The 26,797-nt window shown below is 40.6% G+C and overlaps 1 protein-coding gene across 1 annotated transcript in view; it reads right to left on the reverse strand.

Moving 5' to 3' along the window:
* Positions 1-5,196: 5,196 nt before the first annotated feature.
* The window catches only part of LOC115798206 (potassium voltage-gated channel subfamily H member 4-like), a 44,795-nt gene continuing 23,194 nt past the window's right edge, over positions 5,197-26,797 (reverse strand). The window contains 15 exon segments of the mRNA XM_030754963.1: positions 5,197-6,485; positions 7,390-7,466; positions 10,275-10,369; positions 11,061-11,085; positions 11,088-11,114; positions 11,117-11,441; positions 12,547-12,585; positions 16,479-16,693; positions 16,794-17,043; positions 17,326-17,525; positions 18,703-18,798; positions 18,801-18,896; positions 19,559-19,760; positions 19,915-20,072; positions 22,409-22,649. Coding sequence (XP_030610823.1) covers positions 5,460-6,485; positions 7,390-7,466; positions 10,275-10,369; positions 11,061-11,085; positions 11,088-11,114; positions 11,117-11,441; positions 12,547-12,585; positions 16,479-16,693; positions 16,794-17,043; positions 17,326-17,525; positions 18,703-18,798; positions 18,801-18,896; positions 19,559-19,760; positions 19,915-20,072; positions 22,409-22,649 — 3,072 coding nt within the window. The 3' untranslated portion in view covers positions 5,197-5,459.

Here is a 26,797-nt window from a genome sequence, read left to right on the forward strand (position 1 = left end):
GGAATAAAATGAGAAGATCAAACTCCATAATCCACATATTGAAGAACAAACATTGCAACGATCAATGATTAAATGTGTGTCAGTCAGGTTTCCAGCCTCCTTTTTATTTGGTCTTGTTGTGCAATCGATGCAAATCCAGTGTATCATTAACTCAGAAACATCATCTGGGTTTTACACACGCAGAGTGACATATGAAGATCAGACAGTGATGCCAGGAAAACACACTGTGACACCACTGAGTCATCAGGAGAATGTGCAAATATTTTTAATTGTGTTGTTGTAAAACCACATATGCTGTGCCACTGTGGACATCAACAGGTCTGAGTAATTCAGATGTTTTTTTTTTCCCAATATGAAGACATCTGGAAAACACAACCTGCCAATTTGAACCAACATTTTAAATAATTTAAAAAACCTAAAGAAACAGGTTAGTAAATTATATGCAACTGTAAAAAATGATTAAATCTCTTCAAATATGAAGAGTTTTCTTAGCTTGAAGATTCATTATTGATCTTGTAAACACCAGACTTCATCTACAGGACATTTTTGTATCACCGTGTTCCTGAATATTTCCAGTAGAGTAAACCTTTAGAGAGCTGTTTACAACATAAACAGATGAAGAAAAAACATTTGTGAAACAAAGTGGAAAATTAAGAAAGTTTAAAAAAAAGTGTAGAAAGAAGCAGTAATGTGGAATTGGGACATTTAAATAAAAAATTAGGAAACTCACAGTTGTCTCTGGAGCTTTGAAAAAGGACGACTGGACTTCTTTTTGTTTCTTGAAGGACGTTTCCCCTCTCACCGAAAGGCTGTCTTCAGTTCTCAAACGGGTTTTAAATACCTGGGTGGAGAGACCCAGGTATTTAAACCCCATTGGGCGTAGTCCCCTGGAGGTGGTTATGACTGTCTATTGTTCATGTGCACAATCACATGCGCCAAGGTGTGAAAGGAGGCGTGGGTCATTACAATCGTGGTTTCAGATTAAACCTATTTGGGACTTCACTCATTTTTTCATGTGATCTGTTGAGTCACTCGAACAAAGTTGTGAATGTGGGTTGAGATGTCTCAGAAGGAAGCTCAGGATCGCTTCTTTACTCCTCTTTCAATTCATCTAATGGTTTGAAAGAGGAGTAAAAGGAAAGAGAGTAAAAGAAGCCACCTACGTCCAATGTGAACAACCATCATTGATAAGAGGAGGTGGATTACATTACCAACTTTCCCCCCCGTTTACAGTCCGATCCTGAGCTCCCTTTCCAGACGTCTCAACCCACATTCACACCTTTGTTCGAGTGACCTCAATAGATCACATCAAACAATGGAGTGAAGTCCCAAATAGGTTTAATCTGAAACCACCGATTGTAATGACCCGCACCTCCTTTCACACCTTGGCGCATGTGATTATGCACATGAACAATAGACAGTCATAACCACCTCCAGGGGACTACGCCCAATGGGGTTTAAATACCTGGGTCTCTCCACCCAGGTATTTAAAACCCGTTTGAGAACTGAAGAAGCCTTTCGGTTGAGAGGGGAAACGTCTTCAAGAAACAAAAAGAAGTCCAGTCACCCTTTTTCCAAGCTCCAGAGACTACTACGACCTGGATGACTGAGAACCTACACAGACTGAAACTCACAGTTGAAGATTGTAGGCCGCATAAGCTCTGTAGTCATAATAATGTGAAAAACCATTTAATCAACATTACTAAGAAAGGGCCTCCATATTGTTCACACCTGTCATATTTAAACATGATTGCATGTGATAAAAATTTACCTCTGGTCTTTCATTTGCAGTTTCTATCCCACTAAACTCATGATCTCCACTTGATCCAAGCAAGCAAACCACTTAAAAAATCCTCTGGTGTTAACTAATTAAATATAGAGATATATTAGAAAATGATTTTTTAAAGTAAAACGCATAACACAGAGTCCTGAAAATAACATGCTGTACACGAGCTGTATTGTTGGACATCATACGAACTCCTTATTTTTGCTGTACTGTATATATCACCTCCTACTTTTTGCATTACTGTTTTGGTATACTTTTCTGTATGTATTTATGTGAACTACATAACAACACATATGCACACATTCTATGTTTTTGCAGTTCATTTCCGTTTTAATCATTTTCTTTGTTTAGTTGTTTCAGCCTTTAGAGGGCTGCAGATTAGTTCACCAGTTTTCTTACACACATCTGTTGCCTTCTTTCTTACATAACAGCACTTCCATGCATTTTCCCAAGAACCCATGACAATAACAAAATAATAAAAAACAGATTCAAAGTGACCTTTTGCTAAATCTATCACCAGGACAGGATCATTAAAGCATTATTTAAAAATTCCCTACATAAATCACATCCATCCAACCTAGTTTTAACTCCACAATTATGTCCTGGTCATCCACCAACCCCCTGCTGTGACTCCACTGGGGAACATGGTTCTTAGTGTGAGAATTGAAATAAACTCATCCTTATGCACTGTGTTGGCCATCTGTGTATGAAACCCAGTTAGCTTTCCATAAACCATTTAACTAAAAGTTCAATTTGCCAGAAAATGTCAAGTAGTTATGAAGGAAATTTTCATTTAAGGAAAAAGAATACATGTTTATAAGCATGTATCTGTTGCACAGATCAGTTGTGCAGCAAGTAGCAGATAATACACCAGGCTGATTCATTATCCTGCAGTCAGGTGACTTCATGCAACCCTGGAAGTATCTGGGAGCTGTGGAAACAAGGAAAAGAAGGTTGTATGAAATCCTCTCCTCTAACAAATTACAGTTTTCTCTTTTCTTTTGGTCTGCACAGTAAACCAAATGAGGACCTTTACTTACTAGATCCTGCATAGATGATGACACTGGCGCAGACATTGTTAAAATCAGAGCAGGTCTCCACAGAGGGTGAACAGTGGCACAGACCTCCACAGTTACACTTCAGAGCTTCACCTGGAAGAAGAAATAAATCGTGTGATAAAGCATTTTCAAAGCCACAATTTTACCTTAAAAAATCAATACAAAAGCCAAACATGGATGTTGAGAAAACACACACTGACACCACTGACTTACAGGAAGTGCTCAGTACGGTATTGAAGGAATTATGTAATATTCAGATGTTTGTCAACAGATTTTCCTGAACTTTTGCTTTAGAACAACAGTCTGTACAGTCTGTGCCTGTCTTCTGTTAGTATGTTAATATTGAGCCTGTGAACATGAAACAAACTTAAATAAAGGCGTATCACAAATGTTTGTGTTTACTAATGCGTGTGCCATTGAAAAAGTAAAGCAGATGACATAAAACTTACATGAAAATACAGATATGAAGCTTTACTCTGCACTGCTCCAATCAGGAATGAGGACTTTTTTTTTTTTTTTTGGTAATTTTCTTTCCTGAGAAGTTTCATCACCCTTTCGACAAATACAGTTATAGTACATTCTCTTATATAATCAGATTGAGAGGGAAGTAGAACAAGGATAAACCGGCACTCACCAAAAACCAACTGCATTCAAAGCCACTAATGAGACACACAACAGCTGCAAATCCTCTTCTTAGAAGAAAGCACGCCGATGACTTTGTGTTGTTCTGTACTCTGCTGAAATTTTATTCAACTTGTAGAGAGCTTTCCTTCTAAAAGACACCTTAACACTGTTTTTCCTTTTTAATCCTCCCTTCAAAGTTATCAAGCATGAAGCTATTTCTTTCAGAGCTTAATTGCCGCAGCCCTCTTGTGTCTCATTTTGTTAAACTCAGGGGTGCAAATTTAACTTCATTATTAAGAAATAATCAGACACTGCAAATTTCCATGTTAATAACAACACAAACTAAACAAATACAGAGAGTTTTATCATGTGCAGGTTTTAGTCCTTTTTTTTTTTGTAAGTATCAGAATATAGCATACTAACTGAACAGGAAAAGTATGGACAAATCTCCAAAAACATTCAAATTTGTAAAGAGAATAGTGCCGATGACTACATAAGCCTCTTCTTAGCACATAAAAGTCTTTATACGGATATATGTCTATGAGATTTGGAAATCACAAAAAAACCTGTCAAATAACAGAAAAGTACCCAAGAAAATTCAGAGCTTTGCCTCAGTGAGAAACAATCCAGTTCCTGTCTTTGTTTTTCCTGGTATCTAGATTTATTCCTGTGATTAAATAAATCCAGTTTTCAAATTTTCTTTCCAAATGTGAAACTTATGCTGGTCTTCTGACTTATGATGGTTTATTGTAATTAAGTGGCCATGTATAGCATAACATTGCTTATTTCTGTCTCAGAAATATCATTTGGATAAACTGGGATAAGTGTGACACAACAGCAACGGACACAGTTGTACATTTTCTGCATATTTATTTTGTCAGCCAGAGAGAAATCATTCAAAAGGTTCCTGAATACTATGAATATTGTATAAGTATCATAAGTTCATTTTTTCCCCTTGGAGGCATTTATAGCTTGTAAATTAAGATCAGTTTAAATATTTAATGGGACCCACTTTTTTTTTTTAAAGCTAAATCTGTTATTTATGTTTAAATCATGAGCAGCTATGATGTTTTTTATTGTAGATGCTTGAAGCAGATTTATTCTGCTTTTCATTGTTTTGTGCTATTTAATGCTTTAGTGAGGAAAAATAGGAAATTTTGAAGGATTTTTAAAGACTGCATTAAAAGCAGATGCTAGTATAATTCTAACTGAAATCATAAGTAAGTACTGTGTATTGGTTGGTAGAATTTAGATATTAGATACTTATAATCCAAATATTCACAAAAAAGGCTGAACTGAGAAACACATTCAATTTAAAACAATAAACAATCTACGCCGTGTGATGCAAATACTCCTACTTCCTACATGCAAAGTAAAGCATGTCTCATTTTTGTTCCTCTGTGTCTTAAAACAGCAAATCATTCTGACTTGTCTGCCATGTAAACACAGCATCTGTGTACACAATCAACTGGTTGTCATGTAGAATGCTTACACATTAATTTGGAAACCTTTTCCGTAGGAAAAAGAATAAATAACTTTACCATGCAAGGAGGTAACAGGTATTATCAACTGCAAATTGCTCTGAGGATGTTGGAAAAACTATACAAAATATATATATATATATATATATATATATATATATATATATATATATATATATATATATATATATATATATATATATATATATATATATATATATATATATATATATATATATACTGGAACGCACTGTCTTAGAGCTTCTTTTTTTTTTTTTTTAGACACACTTCAGTAAAGCCAAGATAAAGCACAACTGACATGCTTTTGCATAGAAATAGTGTAAATTATGTGAAGTCTGACTAATAAGGGAACCTGGGAAGTAAAATGGGGGAAACAGAGCACACGATGACAAGTTCCAGTCTCAGAAAACACTGTTGTGTGAAGAAGTTGCATCTTAACTTTTTGTTCAGTTCTGCTTTATTCCAGTCTGCCACTGAAATGTGGAAACATTAATCTGTGAGGTCCAGACACCATGACTGCTCGGTGCTCTGAGTCTGGACACCAATGCTGGACCTTCGTGATGATGCACTTTCACTATCCCTGCTTTCCAAAGAGCTCCTGTTTCCCAGTAGGCATTCCAGACTGGTGTGCTCTACCGCAGATGGGTCACCCAGTGGGAGATGGGATTCAAGAACATCAGATTGTAATGATCCTGAATCCACAGAACTGCCAAAAGGCTGGCAAGTTAATGTGAGTGGAGAGGATGGTACAGGGTGGACAGAGGCGTGTGAGTCCTTAATTTGGAAGATTGAGGTGTCCTGGATGAGAGTGTGAGATGGTGAGGTGGACATCAGGACGCACATGGCCTCATTTGAGGCTTTTGATGGGTTGGAGTAAGAAGGGGGTGATGTGTCCAGCAGGCTGTGGGTGGACATACCTGTAGGGGGACTGGACAAAAGGCAAGAGTATTCATCACTATCACTGGGAGGCTGCAGGCACAAAGTGGGCTGGGACTGACTGATGATGGTTGAACTAGCACCAAGGGGTCTGTTGTCTTCATGCCCAGCATGAGATGGAAGGTCTGGACTTCCTCCATGGAAGCCTGGACTGATGCTAAGAAGAGATGGGCTACTCCACAGATGTGTAGTCACGCTCTCAGAGCCATGACACGGGCCAGACTTAGGAGAAGAATTTGCAGATAGGGACGGACAGTAGTTAGCAGGAGGACTACAGGACTGAGGCCGCTGATGGCTCTCTTTTTCACCAGTTGCACTGCAGCTCCAGTGGCCAGCAGCTGGAGCACTTTGGTGGGTGTGGTGGCTCCCAGGATCGTTATGGAGGTGGAAGGTTGAAGCATGATTAAAAGGCATGCCACTGTTGGAGGCTTGGGGCACACTGGACGCCATTTGGACACCGCACGGATGCGAGGGGAAAGGGACACTGAAGTGATGAAAAGATACGTGAGCCTGGAGGATGTGGATCATGTGGTGCAGGCCCTTGGTGAGCTCAGATACTTCCTGGTTTAATGCGCCCATCTGTGTAGAGAGTGCTCAAAGTTTACATGCGACATTTAAAGACTTGCACCATATTCTATTATCACAATGTGCAAATTTGGAAAAAATAAGGGGAAAAATGAGATACCAAATTATAAAGTTCTATCCCTGTCATTCCCTAGCAGAGTGACAAATTCATCAGCTTCTCTCTTTAAAGTTTAATCTCAGACTCATGCCCAGCTATAAATCCTTGATGATCTTCAAAGTAGAACCAAATAGCTGGGTTCCACTTGGAAGAAATGTTCTCTTAAGCAGCAGTGAAATCATGAGGGAAATGAGCAAAGGTAAGTGACCAAAAACTAGCACAAAATGGAGATGGGGGGGCCAAAAGGGCCACAAGTAAAGAAAGTTTGTCACCATTTTTTTAGATTGTTGAGTCAGCACTACCAGCTATCCTCTGCATTGCAGAAGTGCCCTGCTGATTAATTAATATTGACTTCAGACAGCACCCATCTGGATACTCCTGCTGCACCTGCTTTCACTCTATTTACATTCAGATTAAGAGTGCAGGGAGAAACTGAGATAGAGGTTGAAATCGAGTCTGCTTCATCTCTATATATTTCCCTTTAAATACACCAGGCAGGCTGATGTTAGATGAGATGCAATGAATTTATTTCTGTAACAAAAAAAGTTCAGCTTGACTACACTGACTACTTCTATTTCTAGAACCTGAAACATAAACTCAGTTTTTAATATTGACATAAAAGACACAACGGATTTTGTTTATTAATGCTTCCTGTGTGTAATAATCAGTCACAGACAGAATGTATGATAGTGAGAGGGAGTGCACAGAACAAGCTGATTTGTAACTGGGAGTATTCAAAGTCACTGCTACATTATCCCTAATGCCATCAATTTTAATTTGGGTCAAGGGGCTGTAGCTTACCTTAAGGTTGAGTTGATTGATGCTCTGCCTGACCTCCTCCGTCTCCAGGAGCAGAGCGGGATTATTTTGTGTGGAGTCTGGAGAAATGAGGAGATGAAAAATAGGAGGAGTTTTAGCACACTCCAGGAGGATTTATCATTATTAATATAAAACAAAATTATGATATGTGACTCCAATGTGTACTAAAGGAAGCTATACACTCACATTCATATGAATGGGTGAGTTTGTCCAAACTTTTGACTGGTACTGTATATTTAAGTAAGCATGCATGCTTAAATTTGTGTATAAAGATGACCTAAAAAACATAAATAAATCCCAAACATAGAAAAATACATTTTTGTGAAGGGCAAAAATAAGCAATTGTTTGCATTCAGTATCTGGTGTGACCCTCTGATTTCCAGAAGTAACTGCAATGAGATGCTTCCAGTAGTATTTGATGAGTCCTGCACATCTACATGGAGAAATTTTAGCTTCTCATTCATCCACAAAACAGCTTTCCAACAGTATTCTGATGCAGATAGACAGCCCTGTTGCTTTTCCTTGAAGTCGTTCATACACACCATTGTTCTTTAGTGTTCTCCTGAGGGGGGGGGGCTCATAAACATGAACAGCAGCCTTGTTTCTAAGAGAGGACTTTACATCCTTCAAGTGATCTTAGCTACTTGCCCACATGGAGATTATCAGTGCTCTTCAGTTTCCTTTATTGTACACAGTCTGTCTGACTGACAGGTGGAGTCCATTATCCACAAATGGAATAAACTTGAACAGTGAAGAACCTTCCCAGGAGTGGCTGATCTACCAAAATTATTCCAAGAGCTCATTGGTGACTCATCCAGGAGGTCGCAAAAGAACCCAGAACAACATCTGAAGGACAGCAGGGCCTCACTCGCCTCAGTTAAGGTCAGCGTTCATGATTCAACAGTAAGAAAGAGTCTGGGCAAAAATGGCATCCATGGGAGAGTTCCAAGGAGAAAACCACTGCTGACCAAAAAAAATGGAAAGGCGTGTCTCACGTTTGCCAAAAACATCTTGATGATCCCCGAGACTTTTGTGAAAATATTTGTGGACTGACAAGACAAAAGATGAAGTTTTTGGAAGGTTTGAGTCCCGTTACTTCTGGCATAAAACTAGCCCAGTGAAATACTGCCATGCCAAAGAGACCATAAAGAGTCAAACATGGTGGTGGTAGCATGATGGTTTGGGGCTGCTTTGCTGCTTCAGGACATGAATGACTTGCCGTAATTGATGGAACCATGAATTCTGCTCACTACCATAAAATCCTGAAGGAGAATGTCCAGCTATCAGTTTATGCCCTGAAGCTCAAGCGCACTCAGATTAGGCAGCAGACAAAACACACCAGCAAGTCCATCTCTGAAAGGCTCAGAGGAAAAAAAAAGCAAAATGAAGTTTTGAGGTTTTGGAATGGCCTAGTCAAAGTCTGGACTTAAACTGAGATGCTTTGGTATGACCATATTCATGTTCAAAAACCCTCCAGTGTGGCTGAATTAAAGCAATTCTGCAAAGTCAAGTGGGCCAGAATTCCTCCACAGCGATGTGAAAGACTCATTGCCAGTTTACACAAAAACTTGACTGCAGTTCACGTTCAAGGTTGCACAACAATCTATTAGGTGTAGGGGGCAATTTCTTTTCCACACAGGGCCAGGTAGGTTTGGATAGCTTTTTTTCCCTTAATAAATGGCAAAATGGCATTTTGTATTTACTCGGGTTACCTTTTTCTATTATTAAAATTAGTTTGATGATCTGAAAAATGTGTGACAAATATGCAAAAAACAAAAAACACAGCACTGTGTATTTATAGCCTGGGGAGCATTAGCAATTCTTTCTCTGAAGACCCTAGAGACCTCATTTGTTCATGCCATGACTCACCACCTAAAGTGTGCTTTGAAGATCAGAGTTTAATTGATTTCTTTTTTGTAAATACAAACAGCCCTTGATTGAAAGCACCTCACTTTCACCTACAAATTTCCAACTAATGCTAGGGGTTCATACACTTTCCCCCTCACCAGATATGTAATATTTGCTTATTCTTGCTAAAAAATAAATAAATAAATAAAATTAAAAAGAGAGACCAAATTTTTTTTTTTCATTTAATTCGTTGGGTCCTCATTTTCTACTTTTAAAGCTCGTAAGAAAATAGGAGGATGTTTTAGGTTATGGTTATACATAAATATAGAAAATTCATAAACTGTATATGCATCCATATACTGGCAGAGTATCTACCTAGCGTAGGTGGGATGTGCCAGTTGTAATAGCAATTTACTGAGGTGTATAGGGAGCTTAACGTGCTGTTCTGCTGGAGTGCGTAATGCAACACATACAGTATTTGGGACACCTTTTTAAATTACACAATCTAATACAGCTGCACATTTGATTGGATAGTGTTTATTTTTACCCTGGTTTAGCAGTCTTTGCAGAAAGTGCTTTGGCTTTCTATATGGTCTGATATGATAGCATCTACAAGTCCTAAGATGAGGATAGTAGACAGAAATTAGAGATAGCAAAAGCAGAGCTTAAGTGACAGACAATCCCATGTGAGGTGCAAGACTATGCTACCAAAGCACTTCCTTTAATAAGCAAATTAGCTGAATCTCCACTGAACTGAAGCTGACAGTAATCCTAGGAGGAAAGCATCCATGCGTAGCCACTGAGGTCTGAAGGCCAGAGCCCTGCTTTGACCTTAGTTGTCCTTTAACATGTTCTCTGACTCTGTGGACACCTGGCTGTCATTTCATTCTGCTGTGCTCTCATATTTCCCCTAAAGGAGGCACGCCTGCCTTGTGGTATCCACTGTTTGAACTCTTGAGTTTACCTCCAGCCATCTGGCACCCAGGTGACCCTAGCAGCTCAGGGGTGGTGTGACTTACCTTGGGTGCTGCTTCTCTCTGCACTGGCATTAGGCCCGCTGTGCTCCACGTTGAAATGGAACGTATGCCCGTTGTCTTCAATGCCATCTACAACCCTGGAGAGGGGGGTGAAGAGGAGGGAAACCGGAGTTAATGTAACAGTAGAGCTTTTTCAATTATCACTGGAGCCAGGAGACGACCCAGCGATGTGCCATGAGAGCTGCTGCTGGCAGACGACCATGTGGGTTTCAAAATGAAGAGAAGAGTTCAGTCTGGAGGGGTGGACACCTGAGCGCCGTGAACCAGTGCTTACCCATGTCTAGAACTTACTGGATGACTTAGCGATGCATTATGAATACAGATAGCTGGAGCAGGAGTATAAGGTGGGGTGGTAATGAAATGCAGCGACATCTGTTGCAATATGCAATGCAGATACACTCTATCTGCATTAAGGACATGATGCAGCTTTCCAGTCAGTCCATCACTGCAACACCTTACATACACTTTCAGACATACTATGACTGTATTAAAATGAAGGCAAATATATAAACATTTATTAAATCAGTGTGAAATTGCTTTGAAGTGGACTGTTTGGGCTGAAATCACTGCTTTTAAAAGAAGGAAACACACCAGCATCCTCCTTATGTAACATCAAAACGTACATAGCAGTCAGTATCAACATAAACTTTATATTTTAGTTACCGTAGTATATATGGATATTAAATTGCATTGGACTGTATTACATTAATTTAGCCTTTGGATTTTTGCTTATTTTCAACTTGGGTTCTAAATTAATGTGACTAATACCTGGGACTAAGATCTGGTGGCCCAAACAAGTGACAGTTGGGATGAGCAGCTTGAAGGCTTTTGCTCAGCTCCTGACTCTCCGTGGGTTGCAGTTGAGGCTGTGGTCTGGGCTGGCACAGGAGTGCTGTGCTCTCTTTTCGATGGCGGCTGAGGGGAGCTCTGTCCGAGGAAGCCACGGCTAAGGTTTGGTGAACGGCAGCGTCGCAGGGCGTTGAACTGCCGTAACTCATCCCCCAAAAGGTTCCCCAGGGAGGTGCGGCGAACAGGGCTGGTGAAGTTGGGCAGCAGGAGGTTGCGGCGGGAGCGTGTAGCTGGAGAGAGGTGGAAGGAATCATCAGGGTCATCACTCTTGGTTTCCACAATAGAAGGAAGTCTGGATTCCTGCACAAAAAGAAAATCCAGTGTTAGTAACTGCACTGTGCATTCTTAAAATAATAAAATGAAAAATTAACGTGATAATAGTTAACTCTGCCAAGGAGGTTTTACGATTGTTTGGTTTGTCTGCTTGTTAGCAGGATCAATAAAAACACCTATTTGGATTTGGATTTGCATTATAATTTTACCAGAGACAGGACTTTGGCTCAACTTAGTTAATTAGTTAACTTTTTGAGTCACTCCACATCTGGATCTGGATCCTTGAAATTTTGTAAGGCTTCTTTACCATAGCAAGATTATAGAGGCTTGTTTTTGCCACTGGAAAAAAAAAATAGGCATCCATGAGTCAAAATTTCAGGTTATTGTCTAGAAATTTTTGAATGAGTCATGTTTCATTCAAACTATCTGTCCCCTTATATGGTTTAAAGCTCCCCATCAGGGCAATCATTTATAATTCACTGTACAGTTGATAGTATTTTAATCACATTCATTTAATTATGTCAGGAATTGGCTATGCTATAAACACTTCTGCCAATAGAACTGTATTACACAGTTTTTAAAAACAGAGCAAACACTGTAAATAGTGTTTTAATAACACAGTAATAAAGCAGACTGATGTGTACAGTACATGCTGAGCAAAGTAGCTCATAATGTTTCCAATTAAAGGAGCTATTGACCCAGTTAGTGAGCCAGCTCGGGGGATTGAACTGCTCTTGCTGTTCCACGTGAGTTTCATGTAGGGGAAGTCCTTACACAAGTCTCCCAAAGCACTTACTAGCATTACAGTAAATTCCAGAATAAAATGGGTGGATGAGACCCCACATTTTGATAGGCATGACAACAACTGTGTCAAGGGCCTGCCAGCTGTATATTAGAATTCAATACCAGCTGTTGTATATTTATTATAACTTACAACTTATAACTTCTTATTTATATGTGTGTGTATATATGGTTGCAGGTACAAAATACATTTCACTGTGCATTGTACTGTGTATAACTGTGCATGTGACAAATAAACACTATCTTAATCTTAATCTTAAAGTATGTTAAGGAAAGAAGTCTGAAAACCTTAAACCTGATTAGAAGGACACTGGATTTGCACTGAACTCACATGGGGAAGCCTCGGTGACTTTGAAAATCTTCTGAGGCCCTGCGATGACAAAAAGAAAGGCACAAGAAAGAAAGACATAATACATTTATTTATTCATTCAATCCTCTGTGTATTAAACCCTGAACATTTTAGATTAATCATTGCAATGAAATCCTAAGAAATTAATACATATTCACTCATTACGTTTCTGTGCTTTTCTACAACTCATTTTTGTTAATTACTGCTTCATCCACTGGTGTCGCTAATTAAATGAACTTGGCCAGTGATGCGGCCATTGCCACACGAGTGGAATTACACGCTCAATCTTCTTCCTACACTTGACTGTGCTGGGATTCCTGTGGAAGTTTGTCTTTCTCTGGTGTGTGTGGAGAGAGATTGTTAGCAACTTAACATAATCAACATCTGGGTGGCAAATAAACCTGTGGTAGTGCGAATCATTCCCTCGTGTGCAAAAAATGTGCTTCTGACAACAAGGCTACTGTGACAACACGAGTCACAGTGTGCCATTCTAGCAACATTGTGCCAAGAAGGCTCTTCAATGAGGAAAACCAATGAGGATCTTCCTTAAATTTAATCTTCTGTTGATGCACAATACTGAGGTAAAAAAAAAGAAAAAAAAAGAAAACTCACTTCTGAAAGTGGTGCTTATGTGAGAGGCAGAGGGGAAAATGAGTGTGAATCTATTTAAGACAGGGACAAACTCTCCTTCTAAAGAAACTAACCCTGGAGCAACATGGAATGATTAACTAGCCATTGGTTCCAACTGACTTTAAATGAACATCCATATCAATTAACGGAGCTGCAATGCAACAGGTGTCCCACATAGCAAAGTCACAAGTATGCTATCTTGTACAAAAAGACATGCACATGCAAGCAGCAAACTATGCCTGACAGTAGACTTATTAAATGTTATATATACTGTATATGTCTGTCAAGTAAGTAGGTAGGGTTTTGCACAGTGGGGCATGTTTCCTTCAAGTTCAGAATACATTTCATTGGAGCTTCTTTACTTCTAAAGTGTAGAAAACCTAAAACTGAATATAAACCAGGTGAATGAATAATGACTGAGCAAATGAACGGCCACGTCTGGTACAACAAGTTGAAATGAAATTGAAGCAGTACACTGTAGAGTAAATTCATCCAGTCAAGTGCGAAGAGAGTTTTCCAGATAACCTAAAGGGAGCTGTCTATGATCCCTCAGAGTGAAAGATTGCACTTACAGAGACATTAATGTAGTCTGAGGGCAGGTCATCTGAGACAGTTGTTGACTCTGCACTCTATACAGTCCAAGTTGGTATTTTTATACTAAGAACTCTGAGCTCATGTCTACTAATGAATATTATTTTTGTACAATGCCATCATTGCTTACCAGCGGGTACCGTTATCAACTTTGTTAAACTGTTGTTGTCAATTTGAGGCTCCAAAGGGAGCCACATCCCCATAACTCGCACCGACCGACTTGTTCTTCACACGCCATGACTACAGACTACTTAACTCTCCCTGTGGCGACATGGTCATTATAGTCCAACAAATTTTGACACTCTGCTGGATCCCCGGTGGTGGAATGACCTTCCCAGTCTGCCCAGGACAACACAGTCATCCCTGATCTTTCAAAGCTCACCTCCCCTAAGAAATAAGCAACACTCCTGGGTCTTAGACCCGAACCACAACAAACCATTCAACCTGACCTTAAACCTGACAACACTGACATATCATTACTTTTATCGTTAATATTTTTAAGTATTTCAAGAGCAAGTCAGTAGTCTGCATGGAGGTGAAGCAAGATGCAGGCCAGACAAATACTGTAACTGATGAGTTTTAAGTAACCAAGCCAGGGAGAGCTGCAGGTTCATCGTGAGTGACCCTTTCACATTATCACGCTGTCATTCATGTAATAGCAAACTAACAATAATACCAATTTTTAGTGGTATAGTTGCATAATTAGCTGATGATCACAAATTTCTGGGTATCTGATATTTTTAGTTTCTCCACATAAGACACTCAGCTCCAATTGGTTTGCTGAGTAAAAAAGTAAAAAACAAAACAAACAACAACAAAAACTGTTGCATTCTCATCAAAAATCTAGTGAAAAGAATTTCACTGACAGCACAGCAATAAAAGCTGAAATTAAATTATAGAGTTGACAAAAAAAACCAACTAATTTTCCATCTGGCAATCTGCTTTTCCCCATTTACAGAAGATAAAGTAGTCCCTTTTGGATACCTTATATTGTAATAAGCATTCCCACAATCTGTTTCTTTGGCACTGTTTTACTATGACTGACTGATTACTGTGCAGTCAGTATACAGTCCTCCAACTTCACCAGCCCTTCCTGCAGGAATTTCCACCTTAAAAAAACTCACTGTGAGAATGTTGATGATACCAATACAACTGTGAATGTTGTGTGTGTCAGGAGTGTGTATGGCCTGGCAGTCAGGTAGCAAAACAATTCCTTCATCCTTTCAGGGCTGTGGCAGTCCCCTGGCTTTGTGTTTGAGCATAAACCTTGAGCAGATGGCCAGAGAGAAGTGCTAGTACTCAAAATCAGCCATGCTTCAGAGAAGCCTGTTTAAATCAGAAAACATAACTTTACTAATGTTTAATCATGTACACAACATCTATACACTAAACATTCATTCTTAGGGCACAGATATCTTTGTTATAAATGTACAGATTGTGTAAAGGTGTCATTTTCCTCTTTGATATCCCTTCATGGATTAAATCTACCAACACAATCAGTCTGCTTTGAAGTGCTCATTAATACAATTAAAGTTGTTTTCCCTGAGCCTGACAGAGAAAAGCCATCCGCTAATTAACACAACCAGCACAGATGTCTATCGTGTTCCAAACTAAACAAATAACCCAAGAAAAAAAGAAGAAATGATTAAAGCCAATGAGAAAAGCCAGATTCAACAAAGAGGAATGCTTGAAGCAAAAACACAATGCTTGAGACCGCAGGTGAGATTGTGGAAGTCCTTGGAGATCTTTGTCAGTTTTATCAGTCACACATGAAAGACTGAATCTGTTTTGTTTGCATGGTTCAACAAAATAACCAATGAAGCCATGATTGTGGCTTTTTTCTCAAGTTAAAATAGTTTAATGTTTCAGGTGTGGGTTGTTTAAAACAATTACAGAACAATGTCCAGAAATGATATGGCCCTATTAGATGTTAGATTCAACTCATTGTCATTGCGTGCACAAGGCACACAACGAAATGTTCGTTCCAGATCACTCATCCAGAGATGAACATCTGCGGTCATGCAGCCAGAGACTGGCACTACCGTTAGGCAATGTGGTTTAAGTGTCTTGCCCAAGGACGCAACGCAGCACAGGGACAGGAGCTCGAACTTGCAACCTTCCGGCTACAAGGCGAGCGCCTACCCACTGTGCCACTGTGGATTGGCGCAACACAAGCATTTGCTACATACACTAACCGGACATTTAATTAGGTACAACTAGCTAGAAGCGGGTCCCCCACCCCACTTTGTCTTCAGAACTGCCATAACTCTTTATGGTACAGATTCAACAAGGCCCTGGAAACCTTCCTCAGAGATTTTGGTCCATATTTACATGATAGCATAACATCTATGATGTTAATCTCTCCTTCCACCACATCTCATAATTGTCTATATGAATTTTGGAATTATCCAATTCATGAAAGATTGTTTTCTGAATTTCTACAGGTAATATCCAAAATAAATAAAGACGTCTGGCCATGACATTCATACACCTACTTTCAATGGAAGCAAGTAAAGAAATTTGTTATCATTTTTACATAATGTGCCAAATTATTTCAGCATAATTTTATTATATCTGTTATTTAATTTCAAGATGTGTAATATCTTCTGAAGGCCATTTATTGTTACTGAACTGACTGCGTCTGGACTTTCAGGTGTTCGTTTTTCAGGTTTGTAGGTTTGTGCATAAGGTACCTCATCCTGGCTGCCTTCACGGAGGTTATAGGTGAGGTTGTTGTGGATGTCGGAGGTAAACACGCTGCCATACTCGGGGTACAGTTCCAGCACCTCTTTTAGGCCACGCACACTGATGTACTGAAGATCACAGTAGGTAAGCGCCTTCACATCAGCATTGGTTTTGATCACCTGGTCTGTTCCAGGCAGGTCCGAGCCAATCAAGTCTCCTTTCCCTAAAATCCAAAAGATCATAAATTCCCTGTTACACTTTACTTTAATGTGCAAAAACACAAAAACACGATACTAAAAATGTAATCTGACAACAATACACACCTAATATTGCTAACACCATGCCATCTTTCAGCACCTCTAGAGAGCCAGAGCAGACGAAGTAGTTGGCATGCAGTGCATCACCCTGACGGATGAGGTACTCCCCCGGGACACAGAATGAGGTTTTTATATGAAGAGAAAGTGAGCGCAGGCAGCCGCGACTGGCCCCCTTAAAGACCGGCAGCTGGAGGATGTCCTTATTCAGATGCATGGCGATATCGGCCCGCAGCTCGTCAGGGAAGTCATGCAGGAGCTGGGGATGTGTGACAGATGTAATGAGGTGTGACACTGATTAGTAATTAGGGAATAGACTGTGTTGCCACCAGTCACCCTCTTTTGAATTTCAATGGGCTATCAATTGATGGAGTATAGGCAACCATGTGTTGTGCAAAAAACAATTACAGCTTCAAAGGGGTGGGAATGAATTTTACAGCAGGTTTAATTGTTCACAAAAACAGTGCTGTGAATTTCCTTGAAGGCAGATAACAGCATGTACAAAGATATTACATGACAACAAGAAGAAAGGGACTCCTACCTCGTTGGCATCTATACCATTGTTGACAGACCATGTGGTCTGGAAGTACTCCAGCATGCGCTGTTTAAGCTGCTGGGGCAGACGGTGGACACGGATAAAGTCCTTCAGGTCCTTCATACGTGTATGGTAGAGAGAACGGCGTGAGTACATGCGCTGGATGATGGCGGTCACATTACCAAAGACCAGTGCATGCATCAGTGCTGTAAGAGGGAAGGAAACAAAGGTGTTTATATAAAGGCTGGATATTTTTAAATATGTAACATATTATAATTAAAAATCCTATTTTGAAAGCAGTTTTTTTTTTTTGCTCATTACAATATGAATGAGTTCAATTTTAATAACTGCAATAAAGGCAGTACATTGGCTCAGTGGTTGGTTAGCAGGGCCCTGCATATTCTCCCCATGCCTCTGTGGGTTTCTTCTGGCCAGCATAGTTAATGCTGTGCATCTGCCCCAAGATATTCTTAACTTCTCAAAAGTTTTACTTCCTGGTTAAAAATAAGGTTAATAATGAATAAATATCAAACAAACTACAACAAAAGCATATTTCTATGGTGACTTTTACTGTTCCTTTAATGTATTTTTTTCAGAAAACACAAAAAATGGAACCAAATATTGAAAATATAATGATTTAGGCAGAAATAAAATTTTAGTTAAAAATGACTTGTTATTTTAGGAAGGTGATGATACAGAGAAATAAAGTACATAGACAACAGTACTAGGCTACCTACTCATTACACTTACAGGTGCTGCTAGGCTGTGGAATCCATGCCATGAAGCTCCTGACACACAGTTTTTTTTTTTTTTTTTTTTTTTTTTTTGCTGATGCCAGAGAGGGTTTTGAGCTCTGCAGTTATTAAGTCAACAGAGCATTGGTGACTTTTACAGCGACCCCCCTCTGTAACTCTCCGTGGTCTGCCACCTTTTGGCTGAGCTGCTGTGGTTCCTAACAGTTCCACTTTGCAATAACACCACTTACAGCTGATTGTGGAATATCTAGGAGGGAAGAAATGCTGCAACATGTGTATGTGGCCCATTACTTTTGTCCATAAAGTGTATATTATATGGATCACTGCCCAGTCATTCACAATTACTGGTTACTTTTGATCCACAAAGTGGCTACAAGTTACAACTTTGCTTTCATCATGGATTTGACGAGCAGTAAAATAAACACTTATTATTTATCTTCTGGTATGTTGCATCAATAATTGCCATCTCAGCTGTTTCTGGGATATGAAGATGACAGCAAGCTGTGTCTTAAAGGCCAGCCAAAGCATTCAACTTGATTCCTGCTGAATTTGTTGTACTTGGATGCCAAACAGAAGCAGTGTTTTGCCAGGATGCCAGAGGGAGAATGTATCCTGGGGTCAGACGTACCGCCGATGAGCATGATGCAGATGGAGAAGATCTTCTCAGCATCAGTGTTGGCACAGACATTGCCAAATCCCACACTGGTCAGGCTGCTGAGGGTAAGTAGAGGGCAGCGATGTAGGAGCTATGCACTGTCGGGCCGCCCACTGTGCTGTTGATGTAGGGCGTCTCCAGACGTTTGCCCAGCTCATGAAGCCACCCTTGGAAAAGGAGGTAGAACGTTTAGAGATCAATGTAGCAAAATTTTGGTTTTTGTTATTTTCATATAGATGGTAGTGGCAAGATGGGACTGCAATGTGTTATCTAAGAGGAAAATATGTGTATATTTGTACCTGTATGTGGGTGTTTATCTGTGTAATAGAAAGAGATTATGAGCAGTGTCAGGAGCCAGGCATGTTGGTTTGGGACAGGCTAGAATTAGAACTAGTCCTCCAGGGATAAATAGTACTAAGCTTTAATTAGCAGCTGTGACTTCACCTCCCCATCAGAAAAAAATGTACATAAAAAGCATGCATCATTCATTGACGCATCCGTGTGCTGCTAGCTACCAGCCATTTTTTTATAAAAGCTTTTGAGCTGGTCTCAGGCTGTTTATATTAAGAGTGTCAGAGTACGGTCTCACCACTGAGAAGCTAGACACCAGGTAAGTAAGCAATTACTATTTATAGCAGAGTAGGAACAAAACAAATGCCTACTCAGTTTTTGCAGGAGGCAATATTATATTTGATGGGAAAACATGAAAACCAGTTGGAATTCTACTGATCCTTTACAGAAAAAAAGTCTTCTTGTCTCACCCTCACTAGATGAAACATCAAAACCAGATTAACAGATTGCACTTCAGCAAGGCCTCAACTAGACTCACCTATGTCCCAGTTCTCCTTGGTCTCTATTTCTTTGCGTCCAATCATGTACCAGATGCAGGCCATCCAGTGAGCCAGCAAGGCAAACACAGACATTAGCAAGGTCAGCACCATAGCGCTGTACTGGGAGTAGCGGTCAAGCTTCTGAAGCAGACGAAGGAGACGCAGGAGGCGTACCGTCTTAAGCAGGTGGACCAAAGACGTCTGAAGTGGAGAGGCAAACATGGAAGGTGGTGTGACAGAGAAAAGGAGGAAAAGAAAAAGTACAAAGCTGAATATCATAACCTGGACTCAAAACACTCAAACACATGCAAATCTTATCTTTTGTGAAATATAATATAGAGGGTCTGGTACTCACCACTGTGATATTGAATGCGTACAGCAGGTCAAAGGGCAGGGCAGCCACCAGATCCACAAAGAACCAAGTGGTGGCATAGTGAATGCAAATAGAGCGTGGCTCATACACCACCTGGCCTGACTGGCTCACAAAGGTGGTGCGAAAGTTCATGATGATGTCTGAAAATATGCAATTATAAAAAATAAATGTTCCCAACAGAGTGAAAGACAGTTGAATATAAAGTGGTAGGTATTATGATCCTGTAGTCATTCTTATATTTATGAAGACCACAAAGCTCAGCTTTCAGTCCCTCTGGTTGACCTGTATGTGATGCAATTTCAGACCACACTAAAAGTAATGTACTCTTTGTTAATAACATCCTTTTAATCTATATTTCTCAAATAAACACTCACTGCTCATATTATTAGGCACAGAATTGGGAAGAAAGTGATTTAAGTGACTTTGAATGTGGCATGGTCGTTGGTGCCAGACGGGCTGCTCTGTGTATTTCAGAAACTGCTGATCTGCTGGGATTTTCCCCACACGAGCATCTCCAGGGTTTACAGAGAATGGTGTGAAACAGAATAAATATCCAGTGAGAGGCAGTTCTCTAGGCAAAATGCTTTGTTGATCTCAGAGATTAGAGGAGAATGCTGATAGGAAGGCAAAAGCAAATTCAAATAACCACGCGTTACAACCAAGGTATGCAGAAGACCATCTCTGAACACACAACACACTGAACTTGGCCACTCCTGTGCCACAACATCCAAATGGCAGGATCAGAATTTGGCATAAACAACATGAAAGCATGGGTCCATCCTGCCTTGCATGAATAGTTCAGGCTTTTGGTGGTGATGTAATGGTGTGGTGGATATTTTCTTGACACATTTTGGGCCCCTTAGCACCAATTGAGCATCCTTTAACTACCACAGCCAATCTGAGCATTGTTGCTGACCATGTCCATCCCTTCATAACCACAGTGTACCCATCCTCTGATGGCTGCTTCCAGCAGGATAACACATCATGGCTCAAATCATCTCAAACTGGTTTCTTAAACATGACAGTGAGTTCACTGTACTCAAACGACCTCCATCCAATAGAGCACCTTGGGATGTGGTGGAACAAATCTGCAGTAACTGTGTGATGCTATTAGCCAATATGGACAAATATCTCTCTGAGGAATGTTTGCAGCACCTTGTTAAATCTTTGACACAAAGCATTAAGGCAGTTCTGAAGGCAAAAGTCGACCCAACCCAATGCTAGTGAGGTGTACCTAACTGTCCAGTGAGTGTATAACCATGTATGTTTAAAGAAATATGCCCAAGAAGTTAAAACTTAAACAGCTGGGACATTTCATAGTCACTTCACAATTTGAGGGCATGTGGCTCAGTATGTACGCAAGACATAACCTTGATGTCACCATATGGCAGGCACATAACATGCAAACCTTTGCATGTATAGTTGGAATTAGCAACGCCTCAATTGTCCTCTAAGCTATGATTTTTTTTTTTTTTTCATCATTATATGCAAATTTATTTTCATTGAATAATTAGTATTTGTGTACTTTAGAAAGCACAAACATTCAAAAAATATCTAAAAATTAAAAAGATGTTGCAATACACCATCTTCCTGGAATGAGTTAGACTAACATGCCCCTTTTCAGCTTTACTGTGGAATTCATTAATTATTCATTTGGGTAGAAATGGGAAGAAACTAAATAAGTGAGCTTTCAAAAACAAGCAATCTCAAGCCTGTTTGTGCCAAGGTAACGGCTATCTGATAGAATGACTATCTGACATAAACTCCAAACCTGTGTTCAGAGGTGAATGTTGCAAGTCAGCCACCTTAATTTATCCCTTGGGTGCTTTACTGAAGTAAGACGAGTCCCTCAAAGAGACGAAGTACATCCTGAAGGGACTCCTAAACCCAGGTAACCTGAATAAGAGATTCTGGTTTCCATGGTGCCATAGATGGCAAAAAATGGATAGATGTTGGAGTACAATTTTATATCAACATATAAAAAAATGCTTAAAAAGAATTATGAGTAATAAAAATGATGGGTGCAATGATACGTTTTGAATATTGATAAAGGCTCATTTGGCAAATGAGATGATGAGATTATTTACTGTTGTCAGGGGCCAATATTTATTTGGTGAATAAATATTTAATTTTATTTAAAAAAGCAGAGTGAAGAAGAGTTCAAAGACTTTAAAACATGGGAATTATTTTTCATAAAGGAGATTTCTTATTTCTTATTATTCTTATTTCTTATTTCCTGGGACAAAGAGAGAGTAAGTAACATTGAAAACTAAAAAAAAAAAAAATCAGTATTAGCATCGACTATTGGCCAAACTGTTATTTTCAATACTGGTATCTGCTTAGAGTTTCACAACTGATAGGTTTCTAAACTACAGCATAAAATTTTTGAGTTGGACACTGATCTGACAAAACTTCATCTGTTTGCACTTGTAAAAAAAACAAAACATCTTTCCCAATTACTTCTTTCAAAACTCACCTATAATAAAAAGCATTTCCACTGCAATGTCACTGACAATAGTGGAGCGTGCAGCTGTAATGGAATCATCATGCGGCGTGAAGCTGACGTTGTAGGGCACGGTGACAGCCACGTAGAAGGTCGCCAGCAGAATGAGCCAGTCCCACAGTGCTTTTGAAACACTGTAGTGCAGCAGAATAAAGCGCGACTTCTGCACTGCTGCCACCTTGTACTCTGGTATCGCAGGCTTGTCCATCATGCTCTGTAAGAGAACAGATAAATAGCGTTTCAATCTTCAAGAACAACCTTTAATATTTCTGCCAACATGGACAATAAGGGAAAAAACAGCCTCTTGAATCTGAAGCTAAAGTTGATAAATAACCAGAGCGCACAAAGCACACTCGAGGAGCTGCATAAATGAATAACTTGATAACCAGATGGTCATGAGGTGGAGTGTTGTGAAAATAAATGATAATCAGATGGACATTGCAGTGCCAAGATTTTTGCAGAAACACACAATATAAATGTCAACACTCTCTCTTGTGCACTGACCGCTGATGAGTCACTGTGGTAGGCAACTCAAGTGAAACAGATATGGTAATGCTGCTGGTTGTCTCTTCTCCTGGAGTCAGTGATAAGCCTTTTAAATGACTAAGCAGTAACAACACAGTGAGTGTCAATAATTTCATACATGGCGTGACTTCAAACCTCCAAATGTCATTTATGTTTTAAGTCTCAGGTGTCCAAGAATGGCGGTAGTTGTGCTATTATGAGGGAACACGGAATACCATTAGATTGACCATGCACTGCAGTTATCTTTTTCATTATGTGAAAATCCAGTTGTGAAAAGTGTTGCAGATGAGATGGGAAGTCATTCAACACATAATGAGACTACAGCTCTCCAAATGGGGCCGTGCGCTTGCCACATAATAGCCTTAACCGTGTTTAGGAGACATGAGGAGAAGCTATTACCTATGACAGCAGTGAGAGGGAAATGGGAAGGAGAGATAAATGAGCAGTAATCCCATCTAAAAACAGTGTGAGCACTTTGGGAGCAGGTGAGTCCAAAAACAAGAAGCTGGTTAATTAAGGCTTAACGTGAGATTTCTTTGTATGGGCCCTGATGCTGCCTGGGTGACTCAGAGGAAAATGACAGACTCTATTTGAGTAATTGGAAGACAATGCACAACCTTTACCTAAATAAAGAGAAACAGCAGAAAGATGACATTTGCAGGAAAAGAAGTCTCTTTCAAGTGTTCCCTTTGAAATCACTTTCAAAAAGGAATTTATTATGTATTAAATGATTGTACAAAACACTGTATTATCACACTATCAGTGGGTTTTCTGGCCCCTGTCTGCATCCTTTTATGTGATCAACAGCTGTGTCCACTCTGATGACAGTTCAAGCAATGTCAGCAAAAGCCTGACTGTTTTTTTCTTTTTCATTTGCCTTACATCACAGAGGTCATGAAGCCCACCGGACCTTTGGTTCTCGAGGCAGGCAGCCGAGCACATCGCAGTGATTAGGAAAGAAAAGCCTAGCACTTGCAGGCATGCATGGGCGTGCATGTCACACAGTTACAGCTGGTCTTCACACGTCATTAACTCAAACTGTAGCCATGGGGCCAACTGTTCCAACTACATTTCCCAGCAGTCTTTGGGCTTAAGAGATACAGTGCAAGCTCACTCTTGAATTGTCCACAAAAATAATTAAACTATTTTCTCCCCATGTCCTCTGTTACAAATTATTACAACAGGGCATTAAAATGTCCAGAGTGCTCATTCTGTTTGGTTCTGATTTTCTGATTTTCCAAGAACTTATTGTGTAAATTCTGGATAACTGCACTTAATGGACTTTGCAATATTCAGTTCAGCAAGTTCAGCAATCAAGGTGTCTCCTACTTAACTGTGTAACAGCAAGAGACTAGAGATAAACATTCACTGGGGAGCCAGGACGACAGGTCAGAGGGGGAGATTTCATCATCCCCACACTCCAAGATTGGGTACCAAGCTCCACTAATTACAACCAGTACTCTGAATACGTTAAGTATTCAGACTAAGACTATGTTAAGTACCCTCTGAAAGTCTACTAGAAGATGCGAATGCAGCACTATGGACAATCCCTACTTTGACCATCACTGAAACCAATCAGTTGATCTATACCACGTCAGCAGTGATCCTTGAGAGGAAAGGCCATAAGGAGCAATACCCTCCATGGAAAAGATGGATAGAGACTAAGATCAAGGCAGCACGGAGGGAAGTTAGCCAGCTCAGAGCCAGCTGGAGACAGAGCAGTACTGGAAGAGCATATGGGAGAAGGATGCAACACCAGTGCTCAGTGGCTAGTGGATCTAAGCGCAGACCACAGCAACCTCCCTGAACAGGCTCCAGTAACAATCACAGTGGCAGACATCCTGGAAAGAGTCTCACATTTGAAGAGCTGGACAGCTCCATGCCCCAACATGATACACACCTACTGGCTTAAGAAGCTAACTGCACTCCACCTGGCAGCACAAATGAACCATCTGCTAGAGGCTAAGACGCACACAGAATGGCTGACTGAAGGCCGGTGTTACGGCCCTAGCAGGGCCTGATGTGATTTTTTGACCCACTGGGTGTGGCTTGCTCTCTCCAGCCTTAGGTGCCACCCCTTTTGGTACAGCTGACTCAACGTAACGCCAGACAGTCCTGATCTCCAAAGATCCCAGAAGGGACCAGTCCCATCCAACTACCAGCCCATAACCTGCCTCAGTACAACATGGAAACTCCTGTCAGGCATCATAGCAGCTAAGATGAGCAAGCACATGGCTCAATACATTAGCGAGGTCCAGAAAGGAATTGGCAGAGAGACCAGGGGAGCAAAACACCAGCTACTGGTAGACAGAGCAGTCACTCGAGACTGCAAGACCAGACTGACCAACCTGTGCACTGCCTGGATTGACTACAAGAAAGCCTATGACTCGATGCCACACACATGGATCCTGGAATGCTTAGAACTATAGAGCCTTCATCAAGAACCCAATGGGGATGTAGAGAACAACACTAGAGGCCAACTTCAAGCCAATCGCACAAGTCACCATGAAGTGCGGGATTTACCAAGAAGATGCTCTGTCTCCACTGCTGTTCTGCACAGGCCTGAATCCCCTCAGCCAGATCATTGACAAGACTGGCTATGGATACTGACTACAAAATGGAGCAAAGATCAGCCACCTCCTGTCCATGGATGATATCAAGCTGTATGCCGGGAGTGAACAAGACATCGATTCACTGATCCACACCACATGGATCTACAGCAATGACACTGGAATGTCATTCGGACTGGAGAAGTGCAGTCGAATGGTAACAAAGAGAGGGAAGGTAGTCAGAACTGAGCAGATTGCACTACCAGAAGGCAACATTGCAGACAATGAAGACGGCTACAAGCACCTTGGGATCCCACAGGCAAATGGGAACCATGAAGAGGCCGCTAGGAAAGCTGTAACCTCCAAGTGCCTACAGAGAGTAAGACAAATCCTAAAGAGTCAGCTGAATGGGAAGAACAAGATCCGGGCAATCAACACCTACGCCCTGCCAGTTGCCAGATACCCTACTGTGATAATTAGCTGGCCAAAGGAGGAAATAGAAGCCACTGACATCAAGACAAACCCCAAATCCAGCACTGCAAGACTGTACACTAAGCAAAAGGGAGGAGGCCGAGGACTAGTGAGTGTTAGAACCACTATCCTAGATGAAACAACAAAGATTCATGAATACATCAGGAAGATGGCCACAAAGATGGCTTACTGAGTACCTCAGACAGCAGAAACCCAAGAAAGAAGAGGTACAAGAACAGGAACCATCATGGAAGGACAGGTCTCTACACGGCGTGTACCACCAGCACATAAAAGAAGTGGCTGATATAGATAAATCCTACCGATGGCTGGACAAAGCTGGACTGACAGACAGCACAGAGGCACTAATTATGGGAGCACAGAAACAAGTTTTGTGCACAAGATCAATAGAGGGTGGGGTCTACCACACAAGGCAAAACCCCAGGTGAAGGCTATGCAAACCAACCTGACATAGTGGTGGTGGACAAATTAAGGAAGAAGGCCGTAGTGATAGATGTTGCAATACCAAGTGATAGCAACATCAGGAAGAAGGAACATGAGAAGCTCGATAAATACCAATGGCTCAGAGAAAAGCTAGAAAGGATGTGGAAGGTGATGGTAACAATGGTCCCCATGGTAATCGGGTCACTTGGGGCAGTGACCCCCAAACTGGGAGAATGGCTTCAGCAGATTCCAGGAACACATCCGAGATCTCTGTCCAGAAGAGCGCAGTCCTGAGAACAGTTAAGATACCGTACTGCACAGAACCCTCAAGCTTTCAGGTCTCTGGTAGAGGAGGGTTAGGGTTAGGGTAAGCTGG

This window comes from Archocentrus centrarchus, chromosome 19, assembly GCF_007364275.1.
Source record: "Archocentrus centrarchus isolate MPI-CPG fArcCen1 chromosome 19, fArcCen1, whole genome shotgun sequence".
NCBI classification, from domain to species: Eukaryota; Metazoa; Chordata; class Actinopteri; order Cichliformes; family Cichlidae; genus Archocentrus; species Archocentrus centrarchus.